Raw genomic sequence first — 25287 nt, forward strand, 5'->3', positions numbered from 1 at the left:
GCTGGTGTCCCGGTGCACAGCGTGAAGGTAGGAACATTCGCATTCTCTTTTTTTAAAAGCTAATTGTTCTTATATTTCCACGTTGAAACCTCAACACTAACACGAAGTAGAGAATGAGGGACGGAGGACTGAGGGATGTAGATGCAGGTGTCAAAGAGATGGATAGGTGGGGTTAGGCTGGACCTCCACAGATGAGACTATGTATTTTCTAGGCTTGGAGTCACATAGGCGTAGAGAGAATGCTTTACTTCCGCTATACTGTCAGAGGACCTACAATGGCCGTGACAGGCAGGCAAGCAAGGGAGGTGAGCAGTAGCTTATGGTCAACACTACAGGCACAAGGCCTGAGCTGAGGTGTGAGGTATACCACCAGTTCGTAAAGCAAACACGGCAATGACTGAGTTGATAAGATTCAATAATTACTCCAGTAAAATAGGAGAACTACAAGGCTAAGGGTGTGGCCTGATTATTGAAAATAAAATGAGGGCACGGGGGGAAGTGTTGAGTGACATACAGTATGCGGTGGATTCAGTGCACACACAGTACAGTTTCATTTTGGATTAACTGCTGTGTGTGTTGTGAAGTTGGTGTACACGTGAACTTAACTGCTTTCTTCAACTTCGCAGGGTTGTCTGCAAGACACAAGTGGCAGTATGCCCTGACACTGCACTGCCATAACACGTCCAACAAACATAAGCACCACTTCTGAACAGAACAGCCCAGTCTGGATGTGAGCTGTGCTCTGTCGAAGGGAAGAAGATGCGGAGAGTCCGGAGAAAGGTGGCGAACAAGGAGAAGGTGTTTGGTTGTGATCTGCTGGAGCATCTGGCTGCTTGCAGTCAAGAGAGTAAGTCAAGGACTTGCTTTCCATAATGATACTGTACATTCTGTTCTGAAGTGGTCTCGCCTGGTCCGGTCTGTCCCTTACACTATTATACATTACAAACATCCAATCCAAACAAATAGTAATCTAATCTATTCTTGGGGATTTAAATAATTATCCAATGTAAATGTTCTGTCTGTGTGCTATATTGTCCTTAAATAAAATATGCATCTGTAGAAGATGTTAGGAGATACAAATGATCCTCTAAATTGTCCACAATTGAACTACTTTTGAGTAAAGGCCTTGGTAATGGTAACATTACAATGTTAATTTATAATAGTTAACTGCTTTCTTTTAAGTCAATAACCAATAGTCTATAATCAATTATCAATACCCCTTGAAAGTCCACTATGCAATAATATTTCCCTCAACATTTGATTTGATTGTTACTGTCCATTCATACATGCGTTTGGCATTTCTTCCACAGTTCCACCGGTTCTGCGGAGCTGCAGTGCGTTTATTGAAGAGCAAGGAATAGTGGATGGAATATATAGGTTGTCTGGGGTGTCATCCAACATACAGAAATTAAGGTGAAATACTGTGTGTGTGTGTGTGTGTGTGTGTATGTGTGTATGCAACTGTAGTACCATATGCTATTTACTATATAAAAATGTATTCTATTGTTCTATCCCACTACATTACACAATTATTGTATTCATTTGTTTGCCTGTGTAAATTGCCTGTGTGTGTGTGTGTGTGTGTGTGTGTGTGTGTGAGAGAGAGCGTGTGCATGCGTGTGTGTGTGTGTGTGTGTGTGTGTGTGTGTGTGTGTGTGTGTGTGTGTGTGAGTGTGTGTGCGTGTGTGCGCGTGTGCAGTTTTAACCATACGCTTGTCTGCCTGTCCAGGAGTGAGTTTGACAATGATGGGAGCCCAGATCTCCACAAGGATGTGTACCTGCAGGACATCCACTGTGTTAGTTCTCTGTGCAAGGCCTACTTCAGAGAGCTGCCCAACCCCCTGCTCACATATCAGCTCTATGACAAGTTTGCTGTGAGTAACTCTTTCCATCTTGTCTCAGAGACAGTGGCCAGTAATCAAAGTCACATCAACGTTAACCACTTTCAACTTGGCATCCCTGTTATGGACATATCGTTGTAGGTGAACATATAAAAAAGACTCTTCTTTCAAGTAGCCGATCGACAAGCTCAGAGTCACAACGCGTCGCATCACAATGTGTTGTGAGCTTGTAGATTGTCTATATTAGCTATTTGTTGTATATGACTAAGAATATAGGCCTATAGGACATACGTGGCTTAAGTAAACTGTAATTATTTAAAGTTATTGAAGTTGTTTTGCTCTGCATTGCAACAACAAATATATTTAACACATACGTTTATGATATTAAGGTGTGTGTGTGTGTGTGTGTGTGTGTGTGTGTGTGTGTGTGTGTGTGTTCCACATATCTCAAAGTCTCACGGGCAGATTTTCATGAAACTTAATGTGCCGGCAGCAAGGATGAACGCTACAGATTTTGGTGGCTCCATGGCCTTTCCACTAGTGCCACCCTCAGGCCAAAATGTCCAGTTATCTCAAATTATAATGGGTAGATTGCAGTGAAAAGTACATTCATGCTCCCTGGAGGAAGAACGCTAACTATGTGCATGACCTTTCTTCTCGTACGGCCCTCAGGCCAAAATGTCTCATAATCTAAAAGGCAGATTGCAGGATGAACCCTGCGGATTTGGTGACCCATATGGCCTTTCCTCATTTCATCTGGCTAACATAGTGGCAGCGTAGCCTCTAGGGGTTGCTAGCAGGGCTTTTACAAGCCACTTGCTCAAAGAATGTTTCGCAAGAAAAACGAATCCAATCAAACCTAGTTCATTTCCTATGTTTTATAGGATGTGTTAAAAAACGGATTGACCAATAAAGAATATCATTGGACTCTGTGAGCAAGAGGCAAGGGCCTTTAGCCCTGTTTACCTAAACCCCACATGCATGGTTTTGTTACTACAGGAGGCTGTGGCCATTCAGCTGGAGGAAGAACGTCTGGTAAAAATCAAAGATGTGCTTAAAGAGCTCCCACCACCCCATTACAGGTAATACAACATGACACAGCCAAATCCCGAGAGTCAATTTAACTGGTGAGAATTGAATCCCTAAATAGAGCCATGTCTTATTAATCACTTAAACTCTATATTTAATTGACCGGAGTCACCCAGGACTCTTGTATTGTGAATTTGTACTTCCATGTACTGTTGTTCTCATGTCTTACCAAATAAAGTACATAAATCAATCAAAACTCTATACTAACCCCCCTCGCTCTAGACTGATATCTCAAAAATATCCAATCTACAATGACAGCGACGTGTAGTGAGCTTGTGGATCTGCTAATTTCACCAAATGTTTGCCCCAGAATAGGGAGACTCTCATGTGGTTAAGTTATACAGGTGAAATTGATAAAATCTTCACTGCATTTGTCCTGAGGCCTGTTTGTTTGGTTGATCCCTTTCCCTGCCCTCCTCTGAACAACTCCACTCAGTCAGTCATTTGGACTGTTTTCATTTTTATTTCTTCATTTTAAAGCATCCCTACATACCTGGTTTCTTTCAGGACACTGGAGTTTCTGATGTGTCACCTCGTCAAGATGGCTTCCCATTCCCCAGAGACCAACATGCATGCCAGGAACCTAGCCATTGTCTGGGCCCCTAATCTACTCAGGTGGGTTCATGTTTGTTATATACATGGTAAAACCCAGAGTGTTAATCTAACTCTGAGAGTGTAAATGTCACTTTCAGAGTTAAAGCTACATTGCTGGACTTATTTTAATGAGTAAAACATAATTTTAACCAATCAGTATAGTAGAGTTTGTTAATATAACTGGCACATCTGCAGTGATTGGGTGTGGTCTCGCTACTCTTCCATTTTCAACCTTGGGGAATGGGTAGAACACAGACAATTGACATTGTCAATAAAGTTATTTGAACAGCTGGATTGGACACTAAATGGACTGCCAACGTTATTGTAGGTTGGGGATCATTGCAATTACCTCTCTTTGTCAGGACAGACAGCTGATTTATTAAGTATAACTTTAAATTGACAGTCAGAATCAGAGCAGTGTATCCATGAGCAAGATGATGAATGCCCACGTATTCTCTTCACTCTGACACCTCTCATGAAATGAGTAGGCTACTACACTATATATACTGTCATATAACTGGAGGATTTAAACTACATTCCAACTTAAATTAAGTTTAATTGGAGAGACCTTAGGTTTGAGGCATAGCAAGCATACTGATGAGATGCTGTGTTAAAGTCGTGTATGAATACAATTCTTAAAGTTATAAAAATGTTTTATCCCTTCCTCCATTCCATCCTTTCCTACCTCCCTCCTTTCCTCCTTCTCTCCCTCCTTCACATATGTGAAGGTCCAAGGACATTGAGACATCTGGGTTCAATGGTACTGCAGCCTTCATGGAGGTGAGGGTTCAGTCTATCGTGGTCGAGTTTATCCTCACCCACGTGGCACAGCTGTTCCCTGAACTAGGTAATTCACACACACACGCGCACACACACACACACACACACACACACACACACACACACACACACACACACACACACACACACACACACACACACACACACACACACACACACACACACACACACACACACACACACACACACACAGAGCTAACTTCCTCCTGCCTCACGCAGGTGTACCATCTGCAAGGCGGAAATCCCTCCCGTCCCCTACAGCAATGGAGGAGCCATTTTTCCGGCATGTTCCCCTTCAGTGTACTAACAGTTATGGTAACATCAGCCCTGGTGACGGTCCCCTTGCCATGAGATCCTACCATTCTATCATTGAAAACACTGAAAAGTAAGTGATGAAAGTGAGAGTCACAAGCCAGTAGTACTCATCCTGGTTTAATAGCACCAGGAAGAGAGACAATACACTGTAGGTGCATGAATACACTGGATGATGTCCAGTGTTGGTAGTAACAAGTTACTTTTAATATATTACTGTAATATCATTTTACAGAGTAACGAGTAGTGTATGGTATTACTGCAAAAGTAAGGCAAAGGCAAAAGTAATAATATATTACTCTAAGTAATATAATATTATTACTTTTTTAAGGAGTAATGCAGAATGTAATATAAGTAACATATTACTCTCCTGAGTAATATTGCCCAACACTGATGATGTCTCTATGTGTATCATTTACTCCAGGAGGAAAGGGTCCCTCAAAGGGAGGAAGTGGATGTCCATCTTCAACATCGGAGGCCAACGACGGAGGAACAAACACTCAGTCAAAGGTACATGGCAGTGTGACCTCACCTCAACTAATGGCTCTACTGTAATCCTACCTGCCCTTCAAGAAATAGTTCACCCCCAAAATGACTTTTTTCTCTATCGATTAGTCACCCCATGGAGACTTGAATTCATGGATATCTTTTTGTTTTTGTCGTATTCCTAAGCCAATCATTTGATGACCGGCAGCGGTTCCGATAGGAGACACAAAGAGTCTGCAATAAAAAGTGTGTAGTTTAACCGGCTGTGCTGTAGTCTATGCTTGTAAAATGTAGTGCTGAAAACAAATACAAACCAAATTAATGAACCAAAAAATATCATGTTTTACCAACTTTGTGTGGCTACTGGTGTGGCCATCACATGTGGCCATCACAGACTGGGTACAGGACAATTGGATTATACTTTGAGAGTTGTGTTGGAGTTAATAAACAGATTTGTGATATAGTTTAGCTGTTAATCTTCAAATTCTTCATTTCATCAAGTACTGTATATTCATAATTTTTGGATTCTTCATTAATGAAGAAATGTGAGGAAAAAAAAAATTCTACATGACATCATGTAGATTTCATGTAGAATCTTTACAGGGTGAGTAATTGATTGAAACAAAAGTCATTTTGGGGGTGAACTATCCCTTTAAAGGGATTTGCTATGGATATGATATTATTTGCTATGGGTGACAGGTTCACAGTCTCATACCAAGCTATACATTGCTGCACTTTCCAACATTATGCTAATAATTGTTTTCTTTCCTTTTAATCAATAACCAAGGTTAGGGTCACTCTTCAGTTTGAATAAACGTTATGCTGAGCTTTGTAGCTTGGCCAGAAACTATCCCTGATCTGGGAGGGGATTATTGTCCATTCAACCTTTCACCAGTGGTGTAAAGTAACTAAGTACATTTACTGAAGTACTTAAATACAATGTTGAGCTATTTTTTACTTTACTTAAGGGATATTTCACTTTATTTTTTTTAAAGTGAAATATCCCTTTAACCCATTTGTGGCGGGAACCCCTATTTGTAACTATACCTTTCAAGACGGGAACCCCTTTTGGGGTTTGTGTTGCTACAGTATATAGCAACATACATTCTTTGACATTTTTGAATACATATTTGAAGTTTTTCAGAAAAAAACATTTAGAAGGCGTTATTAGCATTGGCCTCAGGTCTAAATGGGTTAAGTATTTCCAATTTTCAGTACTTTTACTTCTACTCCACTACATCTCAGAGGCAAATATTGTACTTTTACTCCACTACAATTATTTGAAAACTTAAGTTAAGAATTTGATTAATTATTACAAAACATAGAGTAACCACTTCAGCCCTAGCCTATACATTTCGGCCATTTGAAAAGAGCCGATCTACAAGCTTAAAACATGTGAGTGCGCAAAACATGCGAGTACCTTTCAACCAACTCCAGATATTCTGTCTTCTTTTCAGAGAAAGACATGGCTCCTTTGAGGCCAGCCAAGAGCATGGACTGCCTGAGCTCCCCGTCCTTTCCCAATGACGGTACTGGTGGTTGTTCCCTAAACATTTTTTGCAGAATTCTGTATCCTAATAGAGAAATTAATGTGTTAATATTCTGTAGCTGCTTTTATGGAATTCAATCTGTTTTTCGTTCATAATAGTTTAATTTTAGAAGAAGTATGAATTAAGAATCAAACTATCCACATATCAATACAAATCTGTATTTTACTTTGTCTCTAACAATAACTACATTTAACTTAGGTTTGACTTTTACTTAGATTATCAGGGGAGTTGGGTTTAATAGAATAGCAAAACTTTTATAATAATAATAATAATAATTATCATCATTAGTTGTTGTTGTTGATGTTGTTGTTACAGTAGCAGTGGAAGTATCCAGTTCTAACCCATATATCATATATTCCAGGTTCCACACACACTGCCCAGCGTCCGCCCTCAACCATCATGTCTCCCCTGGCTGTGCCCTCTCCCCAGGTGGGCTCGGAGGTCACTGCTGGGGGTCTAGGTGGCAGCGGGTATGCTGTGACATACCGCAGGGGCACCGGGGTGGTGAGTGGGGGTTCCGGCACCCAGGGCACGTATAACCTCCTCGATCCCAAAGGAGCAGCAGGGACCACAGGAGTGAGCGAGGGCCAGACCCATCAGTCCAGATCCCCGGGAATGTCATCTAAAACGGGCCGGCGGGCGGCCATGCACATCACAGGACCTCAGTATGTCACCGTGCCCCTCCACATCACCTCCAACCTGCTGCGAGGGGGCGGGGGGGACAGGGTCATCCACTGTGGCAGGGAGATGGACAGAGGGGAGAGGGCGGAAGGGAAGGAGGGAGGCGAGAAGGCAGAGTTGAAGGACGCAGGGGGAGAAATGGAGCAGGGGAAGGAGGAGGACGGAAGGGCCAATGTCAAGGTGGAAGACATGAAAGGGGCCAAGCAGAATGGACAAAATGTGAGACAGGAGGAGGTGGAAAGGGGGAGGGAGGAGAAATGCAGTGTAGATGAGGAGGTGAAGGGTGTCGAGGAGACAGACAAAGGAGTGAAAGAGAAGGGTGTCGAGGAGACAGACGAAGGAGTGAAAGAGAAGGGTGTCGAGGAGACAGACGAAGGAGTGAAAGAGAAGGGAGTTGAGGAGGCGGAAAGTAAAGAATGTGTATCAGCGCTGAGAGCTCTGATAGACAATAGTGGCGATGACGATGACAACGCTGAAGACACTGAAGATGAAGAAGACGATGATGATTACATGGGTAATTTGATTATCAAGTCTTTTTCATAACCATGTACACATTTATCCTAAATGCTGTCGACTTAGGCCGACTGGAAAACAGTCAAGAGACAAAACAAGACCACACACCAATTGCAAATTGTTATCTCTTTCCTTTTCTTCCTAGTGCTTATACAGTATGCACTATATGCACCTTTCGATTTATGCTACTATTCTACAAAGAAAGGAATCTTTTCTACCTCACTGTGACAGTGATTCGCTTCTTGCTTGCAGTAGCCTATAATGTGATGTAATATAAATGTTGCTAATCTCAGACTGGCTAACATTTGCAGAAATGAAAGCTGGACAGCATACAGCAACTGTTCCGGACTCCCCTATCTCGGAGACCGGAGTGTGCGGAGATGACAGCGGAGATGACAGCGGAGATGACAGCGTGTCCGATGTGTCTCATATCCTCAACTCTACTGAGGTTGAGGTCGATGAGCAGGAGCTGTCAGGATATGTTCAGGACAACTTTAACTTCCTGGATGATCTGGACTGCAGTGTCTCCAACCAGGTACAGTACGTGTTAGGGTGTGTGTGTGTGTGTGTGTGTGTGTGTGTGTGTGTGTGTGTGTGTGTGTGTGTGTGCGTGTGCGCGCGCGTGCGTTAGCAGTCTGTATAGCAGTCACAGAATATGCAACCACTATCCACAGGACAACAGACAGTAATGTATATACACTTGTCTCTCTCTGTCTCGTCTTTCCACAGGTAAATGAGTTCTCTGTGGAAGCTCCATTTTATGAAAATGAGTATGAGTTCATGGAGGAACACAGACCTCCGCCACCTCCATCCACAGAGACGCCCCAGCGGCGGAGGTCTGAAACAGCCCCACAACCCATAGAGGCACAGATACCAACCCAAATGCGCTCGCACAGGCCGCTGTCCGCCGACGCGTACGGACGACATATGAAGTCCCGCAGCCTGCCTTTCATGTCTCTACCCTTCCTTCCAGTCGAAATGTCCTCTGAAGACGACGAGGATGATGATGACGACGAGGAGGATGGCGGAGATGATAGTGACGAGGAAGATGATAACATGTTCTATAAATCTCTCCCGTCTGGTTACATGTTCTCCAATCCGACATGGTCTGTGTCAGATGCCGATGGAGGAGACATCTTCTCCTCATCCCCCCCACTGACAGCTCTGGAAGCAGAGAGTCTTATTGTGAACACCATTCCAGTTGGTCAGTCACACAGCTCTGGGCCCACACCACTGGACAGTGAATGTGCCACACGTAATGAACTGAACATTGAGAGTATGGCGCAGGGGGAGCTAAACGACGAGGAGGAACCAGAGCAGAGGAGGCAACTGAAGGGGGGTGATGAGGAGGAGGAAGATTCAGACTCCGAAACGGCGATGCAAAAGTAAGAACTATATGAGTGAATCGTTTTTCACTTATCCTTTTTTTTTGTCTTGACCAGATCAATGCATTTCAATTCAAAAAGATTGTTTATGAGAACAAAGGAATCAGCCAATCGTATAAATGGCTTTTTGTGTCTAATTTATACCTGAAAGTAAATCAGTTATTAAATTAGATCAGTTACTTTCGGTAAGCAATACAGTCGTAGACAAAGTATAATTATGGTTTATATATAAAATAGTCTATTTCAAAACCAAACTAAAACACTTAACATTTTAAGTATATGAATTAAGTATATTATCAATGAGTATAATACAGGTAATTTTCTATCTTCCACCTATAGTACTGCAACAGAAGACAGCCACCATTTAGTTGATGCAGGCGTCACAGAAGAGTCTGGAGCTCCATGTGACAAACCCATCACTTCAGAGTCTTTAGCTGCCTGCCATGAGGAGTTTGCCACACCAAGGACTGAGGACAATGATGAAACAGACAATTTGGCATGCATGCAAATTATAGATCAGGCCAAAAACATGGTACTGATCTCACGTCCAATCTCTGAGACGGTTTCTCCTGTGTGTTCTACGCAGGAGGAAACTGTAGATTCGTCCGCAGAGATTTTGGAAGATTCCTCTGGAATCGGGCCAGAGCTTCATAACATGTATGTTACAGCAGACAGGGAAGAAGTGAAGGAGCGAGAAGGGAAGATGGTAGAAGACGGGATGAATACAGTAGAAGAGGGGATGAATATGGTACAAAGTCAGGCACAAGGAGACAATTTGGCACCCATGAAAATTATAGATGAGGCACAAAACATGGTACTGATCTCACGTCCAATCTCTGAGACGGTTTCTTGTTCTATGCAGGAGGAAACTGTAGATTTGTCCGCAGAGATTTTGGAAGATTCCTCTGGAAGCGTGCCAGAGCTTCATAAAATTGATGTTACGACAGACAGGGAAGAAGTGAAGGAGCGAGAGGGGAATACGGTAGAAGAGGGGATCAATACAGTAGAAGAGGGGATGAATGTGGTACAAAGTCAGGCACAAGGAGAAGAACAGGAGATTAGTTTGGAAACGTGCCAAGCTTTAAGAAAAGACAGCCAAAGTTCTGACGTGGAAGTAACAGTAAGTGATGAGGAGAAGCTAGAGGAAGATGATGCTCTTGAAAATCATGATATCTGGAACGAATTTGAGGACATTATATGTGAAGAGCTAGAACATGACAAAAGTAAGCATGGTGAGGAGAAGGATGCAAGTGAAGGCGTATGCAATGTCAGAGAGGGAGATGAGCAGACAGGACAAGAACATGAAGAGGTGGACCAGGAGGCCGGCGAAGGGACAACAGTTTCAGAAGAAGAGAGGAAAGAAAAGGATGATGTAGAGGCCTTCAAAGCAGAAGTCACCAAAGAGGTCATGGAGGGAGGTACGGATCTGTCTTTGGTGGAAGGGCTACCCTCGGAGGACCAAGAGACGATGTTAGATGTACAGAGAAAAGAGATCGACGCCGAAGCGGATATTGACATTTCAGAGGCGTACGCCGCGAAGGAAGAAGAAAAGCCGTGGGAGCTCCAGCAAGACGAGGGTGACGGGAATTCAAACGAACAACAAGAAATGCAGAGTGACCAGAAGGCGATGAACGAGGAGCAACCTCAAGCACCAACGGTTGTGGGCGAAAAAGAGAAAACACAGAGTGAGGTCAAGACCGGGGGCACGGATGTCCCGGGGCAGGGCAAATGCGAGGACGGAGAGAGCAGGCCACGTTCTGAGCCAGGGGGTGTAGGCCGAACACTGGTGGTCTCCAAACAAACGCCACATAAAGTGTACCAAGTGAAAGCGGTCCCAATCGTGCCGCCCAAACCACAGCACTGCAGGATGACGGCGCTGGGCCTTCGACAGCTGCAGCAGCAGAAGAGGGACATATGGGAAGCAGACAGAGAGAGAGGGTCCTCATCCAGAGTTACAGTGGCCGAGCACAAAGAGAGGGACGCAGAGGAGGCAGGAACAACAGGTGGACAAGAAAAGGCGTGCACAGGAGAACAAGGAGTGCATGGAGAGGGGGAGCACGACGAGAGCACGAGAGAGAAAAAGGAGAGGCTGCAGGTTCTCAAGGGAGGAGAGAAGGAGAGCGAGAAGAGGAGGGATGAGGAAGGGGCGACGCCCAGACACGGCCCCAGTATGTGTTTTGACGAAGCTGTTGCCATGGCTACCATGAGGCGAGAGAAGAAGAGGGAGAACAGTGAGAGGGAGAAGCAGAGAGACAGGGGACATGAAGTTCAATGAAGACAGGGGGGGAGTAAAGGCCTTTTCCAGTCAGTGTCTTATGTCAAAGGAGTCTGTTGTAAAAGATTAATTGAGAGCAATGCCTTTTTTTTCTCTTATTTTTTTAAAGATTATAATTATATATGTCTATTTGTTAAAGAAGAAAGTTTTTTTTAAAGAAAAGCTGTACAAACTCACATTTTCTATTTGTAGCATGAATTACTTTTTTGGAGGGTATTTTTATTTGAGAATTTTTACATAATTATTTTTGTATATTAAATGTTCTGTTTTGTAGCCTATACACTTCAATGTCAACTTCAATAACAGTTCAAGCAACTAACATCTTGTAGTCTAGCTACACCTGCTGCCAGCTCACTCAAAAATGCAAGAGGAGGCATAAACAAAACAAAAAAAATCAACAACTCAGGAACTGAAAGTGGAATATCTAACCATTACAAAATATGAAATGTGGAAATATGTGCAAATGAACGAACAAATAAATAATTAGTTTGTAATAAATAAATAAAAAGGTAAATAGAATGTGTGTCATCTGAATATGTTGAATTTGAACTTAAAAAACACTTTAAGGTATAGGTTAAAGGGGAAATCCACCCATTTTCAATATTTAACTATGTCATTAATATAGCATAAAGGAGTTGTGTGGAAAGGATTGATTGTGGGTTTAACATTGCAAATTACAACATGATGAGTCATCATGTTGTAATTTGCAATGTTAAACCCACAATCAATCCTCCATTTCAAGGCAACACAGAAAGGGGGGAACTTTTTTCTTATTTCCACACAACTTCTTTATGCTATATTAATGACATAGTTAAATATTGAAAATGGGTGGATTTCCCCTTTAAGTGATTTTCTTTGGTTTAAATAAAAGTGTTAAATAGCTCTATATTCTGATACTACTCATTTCTATAGAGTGTTTGTTCAGTAATAGGAGTCTCCATGTCACTCCAGCTCTTTATTGAAAAAGAAAATAAATTTTCAGGTCAGGATACCAGTTTTAAGGAGAACTCCTTCTAAGGCTAAGTACTCCAATAAAGTAAAAAAAATACCTCAAAATTTAACTGAAGTACAGACAGTACTTGAGTAAATGTAATTAGTTACTTTCCACCACTGCCAAATAGTAGGATATCTTCTCTCCAAGGACGCTATGGGTTCAAGCTTATTTTATTTTACCTCTATGGGTTCAAGTCAAGAGGTTAAAAAAACACTGCCTTCGCGTTTATTAGAAGAATTACGGTTCTCTCCATTGCGTCACTTCCAGCACTCCATTTTCCCGGACAAACAAGTTAAAACAGAACCTGAGAGAGGTGGAGAGGTGGTGGAGGTCTTCTTCGCCTGGAGCAGCCTTCCATAACTAGGCTGTGAGAAGCAAAACTCACCAGACCTGCACTACAACCGGATCGTAGGGCACGATGTCTTCTTCCTTCTCCTCCTCCTCGTCGTCCTCCTTCCTGGGCTCTCAGAGTCAGATCGCAGCCATCATGGACGTCCTGGCCAAGGCTGCCGTCGCGGAGATCGGCAAGCTGGTGGACGACGGGACGGTGGTGCTGCGGCTGGAGATGTGCAGGAAGGACCAGGAGATAGAGGAGCTCAAGAGGAGTTTGCAGCTGATGTGCAGGAAAGACGGCGAGATAGAGGAGCTCAAGAGGAGCTTGCAGGTGATGGAGAGGGAGCTGTGCAAGGCGAGAGAAGCCGAGGCGGCGGTAGCCGCGATAACGCGGATCGCGGCAGACGAGCACCAGAAACATCAACAACAACGCTGTGCACTTCTCGAGAGCCAGCAGGTCTCCCTTGAAGAAGGTGAGTGCGAGAGATAGGTTGGTTGCCATAAGGTAGCTTAGTCATGCGTGATGATGAAGCTACATGCATAGATAGTCTGACATTAGCTCTGGTCCAAAGCGTTAGAAGGAGTTAAGGAGAACTCCTTCTAACGCTATGGATAGACCAGAGCTAGTCTGACATCATGCACACCGACCCCATGTACCAGTGGTTCTCAAACCTTTTCGCATCAAGGACCCCCAAATTGACACTTATTAGCCCGCGTACCCCCATTTGAAAAAGATATGCCAAGGAGGACCCCCAATAAGAGAAGAATTTACGGCTCTAGCAGTGATTCTCAACCATTTTAATTTCAAGGACCCCCAGTTTGCCATGCATTAATTAGGCTAAGGATCCCCATTTAATGGCATTTCTATCTCTGGGACCCCAATTTATATTGTAAAATCAATGTTAAATTTAACTCTGAGAGTGTACAAATGGAACCAAATGGACCCGTTAGGGTCCATTTGGATCCATTTGTACACTCTCAGAGTTACAGACCCATATGGGTCCATTTGGTTCCTATCCATCATTTAGCTGGGGACCCCCTGGAACTCCCTCAAGGACCCCTGACCCCCTATACTCTGTCATTCTGTGTATTTGTGTAAAGTGACATCTAGTGTAGGAGAGACGGAGAGTTAAAATGTAAACACCAAGCAACCACCACCTAGTTGCAACTTAGCAATAACCACAAGCAGCACTGCAGCACCCACTTGTCATCTTCTATCTAGTTAGTTAGTATGTAAGGGATAATTGTCGCCGCACCGGTAGTTGTTGAGAAATAACATCTTAAACACCGGAGCCAGTTGCACCACCTCACACTAAGTTTAAATTTAGCCTAGTTATAACTTAAACGGCTTGGCGAATAAAGCATAACATTCAAGCAGCGCAGCAGGTGCTCTGAGTCTTTGATTAGACAGCGGTCTGTTATATAGAACTCATCGGCTATTAACGACAATTATCCCTTACATAACTTTCAAACATCAGTAGCCAACTAGCAAAGAACAGTACTTGTTGTATTACATAGTAGCCTAGCCACCAAGCAACCTATATTTAGTAATAACCTAGTAGTAACCATCTAGCAATGCCCTGACAACAACCACTTCGAACCTCACTGGCAAAAGTCTGTTAAGCCTTCAATTACGTGGAAGTAGTTGAGATCCAAAAACGTTTTTATGGATATGAATAAAGAACATACGTTTTTGCTATTCATTATCACTTTCATAATATAATATTCGTCATTCACTGTATTTATTTTGGAGTGTGTGTATGTGTATCTATGAATGAAGGGAACATTCTTCAGTAACATGTTTTAGTTAGATATTTTGTAGATAAATGTAAGCAAAATAAATAAGGCTCATAATCAGAAGACATATTCATTCAGAGAAGACATATTCATTCAGGGAACACAGAGCTGACCTCTTCTTTCTTTTTGTCACAGCCTGTCAAGGGGATCTGGAAACGGATGCCGCGTATTCGGAATCGAAGGGTGTGAATTCACTCTTTGAAACTGGCCATCAACCCGAAGAGAGCGGGGACTTGGAGTTACAGGTCAAATTTGAACCTGACGACAAAATGGACAACCAAGAAACAATAGAAAGCGCGGAGATAACTAACAACGATGCGTTTGTCACCGAGGACCACTGTGGACCACAATGGCCTTCCTTGCATGACCTATGTGAGGGAGACTCGATCGAACCGCACCTCTTTGAGGCTCACACAGATCAGTATTCCACTCAGAGTAATAACCAGAACTCCTGTAACTCTATATTAGCTGTAGCAGGACAGGTCAACAACACGGTTGATAACTCAAGTGCGTTGATAAAGGAAGAGACAGAGGTGCAACCGGTGAGTTTGGCAGAGAACATGCCCGCAATGGTAGACTCCCTTCAAACGGAACAGTACATGAACAGACATGTGTCACATCATCAACCAGTCAACGGGGAGGCACGGCGTCTACAGTCTGGACTGCAACAGGCGGGGCCCTCACACGGGACAGAAGATCATCATTTCAACAGAAGTGTGTTGAAAGCAAAGCGTCCGGTGCATGTCTGGAGAGCGGGCACAAGTCTCCTCTCAAGACTGTTCACCTGCTCCGTGTGCGGGCGGGGTTTCCCCCGCCTGTGTCAGCTCGAGGCACACCAGTTCACCCACGGAACCGTCAAGCCCTTCAGGTGCCTGGAGTGCGGGAAGTCTTTCACGCAGAAGACTCGTCTGAAGACACACCAGAGCGTGCACACGGGAGAGAGGCCGTTCAGTTGCCAGATCTGCGGAAAGATGTTCTCCAGACAGGATAACTGCTTGAGACACGAGCGATTCCACAGTGGACTTAGACCTTACAGTTGTGCACAGTGCGGCAAAAGCTTCACAGTTTTAGGGAACCTCAAAATACATCAAGAAATTCACCGAAGAGGAAGATAGCACTGTCTTGTTGGATTTTTACACAATGGTTTTAGCAATATACTGTGAGAGTTATTTTTACTGTTCAAGTCAGTACTTTGTATTGCCTTTCTGTTGCATTGTGTGTTTAATTAAAACAAACTTTTTTTTAGATCACACTTCTGTCTTAAATAAAGTATTGACTGCAATGCAGTCATATCTTGAGATCAGAATAAATTATGCATATTTGATTAATATATTGGGCTTAAAGGTGCTGTAAGTGATATAAAAGGTTGTCATGTTTTTTCTTATCACTTTCAATTTAACTTGTGTATCCTGTATGAGTTCTCTGTCCAGATTGGATAAAATTGGTATCCCAACCTGGAAATTTATTTTCTGTGTACTGAAGTGCTGGAGAGACCGGGAATCCCTGTTACTGAACAAGCAATGATCAGAATTGGAATATAGCACTTATTTGAACAAAAATAAATAAATAAATCACTTACACCACCTTTTCAAAAAGTAGCAATACATAAATGCTGAAAATGATGTAGCATATAGTCAAAATGTAGCCTAATAACTCTTTTGAATTGATATAATCAAAAAATGACTACAAAATGTATCACTTAATAGAGCTATGCAGTATCTAATTTGGATAATTACTTTTTAATTGCTGATAGAGGATGAAAAGCACATGTTGTAATGTGACCTTAACTACTAGGGTATGCAAAAACAAAACACAAACTTACCCCCTGAAGTTTATTTCAGTATTATCTAATACAGTACACATACACACAATACTCACTTACCAAAGAGTTCACTTTTTTTCCCCCTCTCAGAATGTTACAGCAAACTGGCCTGTAAACCACAGCCTCTTTAAGTCAATCCTCAATACAATGAAGACTTTGGGGATGTTAGCTGTTTTGTACTGTAGGATCAATATGATTGTCAAGTTCCACTGGAAATCCCAGTCCCTGAAATAAATAAAAAAGATTGGTAATAAGTAATAATAACCACTGGTAATAACCACTGCTAGACATACTAGCAGTGTGTATTAATGCAACTTTTGAGTTGGATGGCAATGTGTAGCCTACTGCAGAGGTGGGCACCAGCCTCCCACCTCCTTTTGATCTACCAGGTTATCAAATTGGGCTATTGAGGTGATTAACTGAGCTGATCAAATACAACCATTATTATTAAACATTATCATTTGATCATGTGCAGAAAGCTTTCCCCTAGATAGCCATAATTTATATTACCTTTATTATTATTATTAAATTATTGACTCGTTCTTTGTTAAGCTTTATTATTTTATTATTGATGTATTGAGCTTGTATTCTAATACAACGTAAAATCTAATTGAAAGACCCCAGCCCTACTACTGAACGATAGCAGAACAAAAATGACCTGCAGGAGGAAGCGAACCGGTTGCGCGCTTTGCTTGTAGTTACGGTATTTATGTCATCACGTCCGTAAAACGAGAACGGCTGTTTATTATTCTTTGTAAGCGGCGGCCAGGCAGCCAGCGGCGCAACGGACACACAAATGACACAAACTGTAGCGGCCGTGCGTGATCGAACCAAAACAGTTTTAAACCGATGGAGTAGATAGAAAGGGCAACAAAGTTTCTCTTTCCAAGCGTGTGTGGGAGAGGGTTTTCCTCGCGTTTCATGTCCGAAGTTCCAGGTTGATTTCCATGAGGGTTCTTCCCAGCATCATGTTGAGCAGCGTTGCCGTGCGGGCTCAGATCGCCTCCATCATCGATGCTCTCTCCAAAGCCGCCGCGGCCGAAATCGGCAAAGTTGTTGACGACGGCATGGTGGTGTTGAGGCTGGAGATGTGCCAACGGGACAACGAGATCAAGAACCTGAAGAGCAACATCGAGGTGCTTCACAATGAGTTGCGGGCAGCCCAGGTCCAGGGGGCTCAGGACCCCCGGGGGTCCATGCGCTCTGAGAACCACAGCAACGGCAGAGACGGTAGGTTGGACGTATATTGGCATCGATTGCCAGAGAGTGTTATTTATAGATCTACTGTATTTTGCCTAGCGTCCTTGCCTAAATCAGGGGTCTTCTGAACGTTTTTCAGCCCAAGGACCCCTTAGCTGAGAGATAGATGAAGCAGGGACCCCCCACTACATGTTGTATGAAATTGTGTTGCAGATTAAACTTTTTCATAGATTTCATAGATAGCTTCATACTCATAGACTTACAAAACACACATCAACATGAATCCACCACAATTGATTGAATCAATCAATCAATCGACTTATAAAACATACATTAACATGAACTTAACACAACACTGATGATAATTACTGTCAGACATTTAACCACTTAAAGGAGTAGGTTAGTTCAAAAAATTACTTATTTTCTATCAATTACACACTCCATGAAGCCTTGAATTCATGGATATTCTTTAGTTTTTGTTGCAATCCTGAGCCAATTATTTGATGATCGGGTCATCGGTCAATAGGACTCTTTGAGTCTCCTACCAGAGACTCTGCCGGTCATCAAATTATTGCCTTGGAAATGCAACAAAAACAAAAAATCTCCATAAATTCAAGGCTTTGTGGGGTGTGTAATTGATATAAAATAAGTCATGTTTTGGGTGAACTACTCCTTTAAACCATCAATACTTCGTAAATCTGACCTTCCTTAGGTACTTGGTCTGCTGTGAGCTTGTAGATCTGCTATTTTCGGCTAATGTTCCCCTCAGAATAGGGGTGTGAGGGTTCAGGTGGTTAATTAAAAAAAAAAACATCCCATCACACAAAGATTTGGCGGACCCCCTATAGTAGCTCTGAGGACCCCCGAGGGGTTGAAAACCCCTGGCCTAAATTATAAGTTATACCGTTGAGCTGGAGCCATTTTGTTATGCTTATCAAATTTTGAATGCCATGACATGACTGATAACGCGAAAATGGCATGTGTCGGAGGTTAATTGTGAAACGTTGCTATTCTCCACAGATGACCAGGGTGGCATCTGTCACGAGAGGCCCTCCTTGCTTGATAAAACCCTCATAGACGAGGATCAACAACACAGCCTGTCTACTCCTGAGGTACAGGTGAAGTCTGAACCCGGGGTGGAAGGAAGCGATAAAGCAAGTGAACCCCCGGGAGGGGAGTCTGAGCGCCTGGGAGATGGACCGACCATGTATGAGAGGGACACTGAGCAGTGGAGATCCAGAACGCACAGTGAGCCGCCGGGACCCAGCGATCCAGATTATTTCAAAAGCTTAGGAGGACAGAGCTCCCTGCCGTGTCTGCCAGAGTCTGCACTAAGTTCCAGCCTGGCTTCGCCTTGCAGCAGCTCCACCGCTGCGCTCCAGCAAATCCAATTCAGTCGCGGACAATTCAGTTACAGTCCGTTTCGTAGCGCGTACAACATGGTGCGCCGGAGACAGATTGACAGAAACAGATTGATGCTGAAGAAAGGCTTAATCTGCCCCTATTGTGGAAAGTGTTTTGAGCGTGCCGGCCACCTTGAAAGACACAAGTTAATTCATACGGGCGAGAAACCTTATCGCTGTGAGATCTGTGGCAGGCGCTTCAACCAGAAATGCAGCCTCAAAGAGCACATGAAGACTCACAGGAAATGTAAGTGGCGTAGACAGAAATCTCTGTTATGTTTGTGTGATGTGATATTCCCTCGCAAGTAAACAACATACCTGGCATCCAATGTAATAACATAACTATCATCTGTCTACATGACAAGTAAACACTTAACATTGATCTAAATAGTTTGTGAACAAGCCTCAAATATTGAGGCTTAGGACGTTGGTTCTCAAAGTGGGGTCCAGGGACCCTCTTGGTTCCTTGAGGGGGTTCCAAATGGACCCTTAACAGGTCTGTAACTCTTGAGAGAGTACAAATGGAACCAAAGGGGCCCTCACAGGGTTCTACACTCTCATGGGGCTCCTTGAAATTAAAAAGTTTGAGAACCACTGGCTTAGATATAAAGTATGTCAGGGTGCCAGGCTAAGCACACAATACTGTTATCAAAAAGTCAGATTTGAATCCTGTGCTGAATCCGGAATCACAGCAAACCTTTTTCTTCCTAGGATGTATCTATCCATGAGCCAGACACTGAGACCCCACCTAATACATGTGTTTTGTCTGTCAGCTAAATTCTGAAACTTTGTTGCGTGCCCGTGTCACAAACCGAAAACCGCAGGGTGAAGCTCAGCGCTTCACGCTGTGACGTGTTGTGAGTTTGAAGATCAAGCTATTTTCGTAGCACGACACGATGCGCAACCAAGGATAAATCGGCCGTCTCCTGGCCTCTACAATATTATTTGTTTTTGTCCCATTGAGTCCATAGGGAGGAATTCATGTTTTGCCTGCCCCTCCTCCCTCCGAGGTCACCTAAAGGGTCACCTACAAAATGCTGCCCCTCTGGAGACAGTAGGGATCCTGTGAATTTCTCAAGGATACTTCACCATGGTGCTATTTTATTGATCCATGGGACCTTAACAGCTATATGAATACTTTTCTATATACACCAAGTGATATTGTATTGATTTGATTTGATTCTCTGCAACCACATGCACTTCTTTCAAAGATTCAGATTCAAATATTTAACCCATGACGTTGTAGGGCTAGCACTAGATGGCTAGTGTGAATGGGGGTTGGTGCTTAAGCTTAACCGTAGACCAGTCTGGAAATAAGCTCTTGGGCAAACACAAACACAATGTGTGAACATGGGCTAAGCCAGCCCCGGTCTATGCTTATGTGTAGCCCAGGGCTAGGCACAGAATGAAAGCACCTCTTATGCACAACATATAAGTAAAATACATGCTTTTTAAGGTGCTTGGTGAATTGTGACTTCATATCAAAATTGAACCAGTAAATGATGATCTCCAATAACCTTAGACGCCCACTGGACTCAAACCCCCATGGGACCTAGTTGTGCTACTTTGGGGTCTTGCTTAATTTCACAGTTGAAAACGTCTGACTGTGACATTCCTTGAGGTTGCAGTGGGAAGCAGGGAAAGGCTGTGGTTTGTGTGAAACTTGGCTTGGGAGTGGGGGATGGGGTGTGAGATCTGGTAAGAGCACCAACGACAGCTGCCGTCTTCAGACCAGTGTGTAAGCAGGACAAGGGCCTTAATGCCCCCCCCCCATATTATATATATATATATATATATATATATATATATATATATATATATGTGTGTTTCACACACATGCTGGTTGAATTCAAGTTTCCAAATTCAAATCATTTTGCATTTGACTTTTCTGATGCGTTTGGTAACATAATGGTATCTGTTTATTACATTAACAGGTATTCAGGCAGCTCCTATTGTCATGCAAATTGCCGAACAAGTTCCTGAAGAGACTAATTGTGTGGATACCCAACAACACAACACTGAAGAAGATAAGAAAGAAGTCGAAGACGGTCTACCACAAGAGGAGAAAGTTCCGCCGACGCCTAGTATTCAGGTGAAGGTTGAGCCAGATGAGGTGGATGAGGCCCAAACGACGCCCTACCATGGAGGAAACGAGCAAGCTGCTGATGCGCTAGCAAATCATGCAAGTGAGGACTTCACAGGATACGAGAGAAACAATCACCAATGGATGTCTAGGCTGCACGTTCCAAACAGGCAAGAGATGAGCGGCACAGAATACCACAGTGCTTCAGTGCAGAACCCACCGGCCTTCCCAGGAATCGCTCCCTTAGAAGTTGAGCCTTCGTGCAGCAGACCTGCGTTTTCCTTCCCAGGGAAACCGTATGGGGACCTCCAAGAAGACATGATCTCGCCACCGCAGTATGGGTCGTCCGACGCGGTCATGATATCCAGGGATGGCACAGTGCACTCCAGCTTGCACGGCATGGCAGGCCCCTCGCTGAACAACCACCACGAGCGGAGGATCAGGTCGTTTCAGGTGGTCAAACCAAAGAAGTGCTTCCCCTGCACGTACTGTGGCAAGATCTTCGAGCGCGTTGGCCATCTCGAAAGGCATTTACGCATTCACACTGGAGAGAAGCCGTACGGCTGCCAGATCTGCGGCAGGTGTTTCAATCAGAAAAGTAGCCTCAAGGGCCACATGAAGACGCACAGAACTGGTAAGGAATATTGTGGTTATATGTGATTTTTTTGGGGGAGATAGTGACATCAACATCCATTAAACTATCACAAAATAACCTCTGAATATGAGTAATGTTTAATGCTGAAATTAAACTAATGTTTTGTCCTCAAAATATATACAAATCTTTGTTTACTTTTTAATTGCATAATGCTTATTAAATCATGAGCTATCAGTGTTTAGTCTTATCATCGAGCCCATTGTCCATATAGATACTTAGATTGAGTGCATACCCTGTTTTGTTTAATTTTCAAGGAAGCAATTGGATTCTGTTAATTTCAGTAAGGTATGAAAATGATCTCAGGATAGGTAATTCAACTCACCAAATATCATTGCACATTCTTTTATCAAAGTTGTTAGTGTTATTAATTCATTCAAATTACTTATTAATCATGCAGTGATGTTTAGCCAACATTGACTTACGTTATTCATGTAAGTTCAGTCATGACTATGGAGAAAATCTAAAACGTGAAATCTAAACATAATCCATTAAAGGGAAAATGGTTTATTATTATTATTATTATGTAGGATACACTGTATGACTGAAGCTCTGAATAGACAATGACATATTGACGCTGGTACGGTCCTTATTAAGCGAAAATAAGATTTGGATAGTATTAAAAGCGTTGTGTGACAAAGGATTATGTACTTTTTAACCTAGTAAATACTCAATGTTATTTTAAAATCCTATTTGTTTTTTTAAGGGGAAAGCCTGGACATGCTAGAAGCAAATCACCTGGTGTACAGGAACACACTTGCAATCCAGCTGCCAGACAACCCGGCAGAGCTGAAGACGGGGCCGTCACCTGAAGAGGATCAGCAGCCTACCGCCAAATACAACGACGGGGGCGGTGAGCAAGATTTAATCATAAAGGTTGAGTCAGAAGAGGCATTTCAAATTCTTAACCACACAGGGAATGAACAACATGCGATGGAAATAGCCACCCAAGGCCAGATGTGGGGCTCTAGGTTAGAGAAGAACAGCGATACTCCTTCTCCGCTTCCCGGCTGCTCTAATTCCACTGCACATACTGCCAATGCGCTTTCACGCGACATGAAATATCATCTCGGTTCTCCGGTTGATGGGACATTGAACAACCATCGGGGATATGGATCACCTAATAAGGAAATGTCCTTTGTAGATGATAAAGAGAAGCTGGAGATGATTCACAATGGTCAGTATGCAGCCATGAGCATGCAGTCTAGACATGTGGATTTGACAATGTCACTCGACCTGCAAAGCCAGCCAATTTCAGAGGAGATGACGGTGAATGACTATGGCGCCATCACTAACAATACTCAAGAGGGTAGTGTATTTGAATTCCAAGGAACGCTTGTGGAGGGTTGCACTGTAGAAAACACCAAACAAAATAGCTTTATATGCTCAACTTGTGGGAAGAGCTTTGAGAATTTCAGCTATTTTGAGAGACACCAGTGCACACACGCTGGTGACACCCCGTTCACCTGTGAGATATGCGGTAAGACTTTCCCCCAGATGAGTATCCTCAAACTGCACCTCAAACTGCACACCGGCTAGGCAGATGTGGGTTCTTCACGTGGGTGCTGGAGGATAGACGGGACGGGACGTGTCGATACAGTGACGGTATACTGCCACTTTAAGTCCATTTCAAAGCGATGTCACTTTGAATGAGAACTACGTGGCCACTGGCGTGTGATTACTGTACTTATGCCAGTCACGTGGCATTGCATCCTGAGATTGAACTTTGATTCCCAGCTCAGGAACTAAATGTCATTCCTCCTCCTGTGCCCTCACTTTACTGGGTATAGTAAAGACAAAATGCCTAACTACTTTATACTGTGTACGTATGTATGCATACAGTGAAGGAATGCCAACTGTATTCTGTACCCGACAATAGAAGATATTTGTAAATAGGTAGTAAATATCCTGGGTCTCCTATGATCTTTTTTTCCTGTGAGAAACATTACCAAATTTCATGACAGTGGATCTTTATAAGAGACTACAATAATGTCTTCAATTGTATTATACAAATGAAATGTGTATCTTTGTGTGGCTATTTATACCTTTAAAGACGATGCATCATCACAGCATTACTTTGACAGTGCTCTAATTAAGGTGCTTTCTGCTTTGTGTAGCAATTAGGTTTTGTCATGTGTTATTTTCTACGAATATGTAGGTCACTGAGCAGTCATATTTAGTCCCTCATCCCAACAACACTCATGGATGTTAGCCCATCTTTGACCTCAATCTAGACCAGCATTACGTTCATACAGAAAACAAACTGTAATACTCCCATTACCTTTTACAAGCTGCGTGTAAAACTGTAAGTGAGATTTGGGATGATGACTGACCTCCTGATACTGTAATTTTGGTGCAGCCTGTAAGTTCACAAATAACATGTTGTTCCCGCCCACAAACCAAAATGGCAAGATGGAAATGGTTACATGCAGCAGAGGAGGACTCGCACACAGAACTTTTTTTTTTTTGACCTTACAGAGCTATACAGACAAAATTGCAAATGTTTCAGTGTTATGTTAGACTTTCCCTCAGTGCAAAATGAGACATGTTTGATGAGTTACTGTTTAATTTACTCTACAGGTCCACCTAGTCAATGACCTATGGCTTCATTGAACACAACTGAACAGGAGCCAATTGCCAGCAGATCAAGACATTACAAACACAGAATTAAATTATAATTCCATTATCATTAACACATTCTCATACATACAGTATACTGACATACAGTATACACACAAATGTTGACTTTTACACTGAAAATGGAACCCACTGATCCCACTTGCCAGCAGCTCAGGCCTTACAAACAGAATCATTTGATGATGACATGAACACATGCTTGTACATTGTCCCATTTTCAGTGTAAAAGCCAACATTATATGTATATTAGTATGAGAATGTGATAATGTAATGCTGTTATTCTAATGTGTGTTTAATGTGCTGATCTGCTGGCTTCATGTGTGTTCAAAGAAGCTCAAGAGGTTATTGACTATGTGCACCTGTAGGAACATAAGGCATGTCGCATTTAGCACTGAGGAAAGACAAAGTCCAACATGGATTCAAACATTAGCACTTTGTTCTCTACAACCCTGCAATATCTCAAAGTAATAAAATATTTAAAATCAGACTCAGATCTGTGCGAGTCCTCCTTTGCTGCATGTATTTTTCCACTGACTGCGACAGCAGGAAAGAAGACAAATTGAGGACTTGAGTTTTTTTTAAGGTACAGCTCAACCCTTGTGAAACATTAAGATGGAATTGATGCTGATGATTGATTTCATCCAATTGCTACTTTGTTCTTGGAAACCATCTGGTAGTATTTTTGCTGAGACAGATTTGATACCGTGTAAATCGTTTGGGGATCCAGAATTTCATCTTTAGGGGAGGTACATGTATGTTTTTGGCTCACTCTGTAATTAACATGGTTCCTATCATGGAAGAATTAGGAAAGTTGTTGACATTTTTGCAATTGTTTTTAT

The 25287-nt window shown here is 42.8% G+C and overlaps 3 protein-coding genes across 3 annotated transcripts; all 3 read left to right on the forward strand.

The window, feature by feature from the left end:
• LOC311046130 (uncharacterized protein) lies at nucleotides 1-12028 on the forward strand. Its single transcript, XM_084058279.1, has 14 exons — nucleotides 1-27; nucleotides 627-847; nucleotides 1311-1413; nucleotides 1730-1874; nucleotides 2841-2923; nucleotides 3438-3545; nucleotides 4253-4371; nucleotides 4545-4710; nucleotides 5062-5147; nucleotides 6581-6652; nucleotides 7035-7868; nucleotides 8179-8402; nucleotides 8597-9252; nucleotides 9592-12028. Exons 2-14 carry the CDS (start codon nucleotides 760-762, stop codon nucleotides 11525-11527), a joined length of 4620 nt encoding a protein of 1539 aa, XP_083914405.1. The 5' UTR covers nucleotides 1-27; nucleotides 627-759; the 3' UTR covers nucleotides 11528-12028.
• Nucleotides 12029-12831: 803 nt separating this feature from the next.
• LOC311045520 (uncharacterized protein) lies at nucleotides 12832-15896 on the forward strand. The gene is made up of 2 exons (XM_084057416.1): nucleotides 12832-13327; nucleotides 14787-15896. The coding sequence occupies exons 1-2, from the start codon at nucleotides 12940-12942 to the stop codon at nucleotides 15764-15766; spliced, it is 1368 nt and encodes a 455-aa protein (XP_083913542.1). The 5' UTR covers nucleotides 12832-12939; the 3' UTR covers nucleotides 15767-15896.
• Nucleotides 15897-17247: 1351 nt separating this feature from the next.
• Nucleotides 17248-24267, forward strand: LOC311045656 (uncharacterized protein). The gene is made up of 4 exons (XM_084057610.1): nucleotides 17248-17703; nucleotides 18694-19323; nucleotides 21011-21793; nucleotides 22518-24267. Exons 1-4 carry the CDS (start codon nucleotides 17421-17423, stop codon nucleotides 23348-23350), a joined length of 2529 nt encoding a protein of 842 aa, XP_083913736.1. The 5' UTR covers nucleotides 17248-17420; the 3' UTR covers nucleotides 23351-24267.
• The last annotated feature ends 1020 nt before the right edge of the window (nucleotides 24268-25287 follow it).

This window comes from Gymnoscopelus microlampas (assembly GCF_963454915.1).
Source record: "Gymnoscopelus microlampas genome assembly, chromosome: 5".
In the NCBI taxonomy this organism is placed as follows: Eukaryota; Metazoa; Chordata; class Actinopteri; order Myctophiformes; family Myctophidae; genus Gymnoscopelus; species Gymnoscopelus microlampas.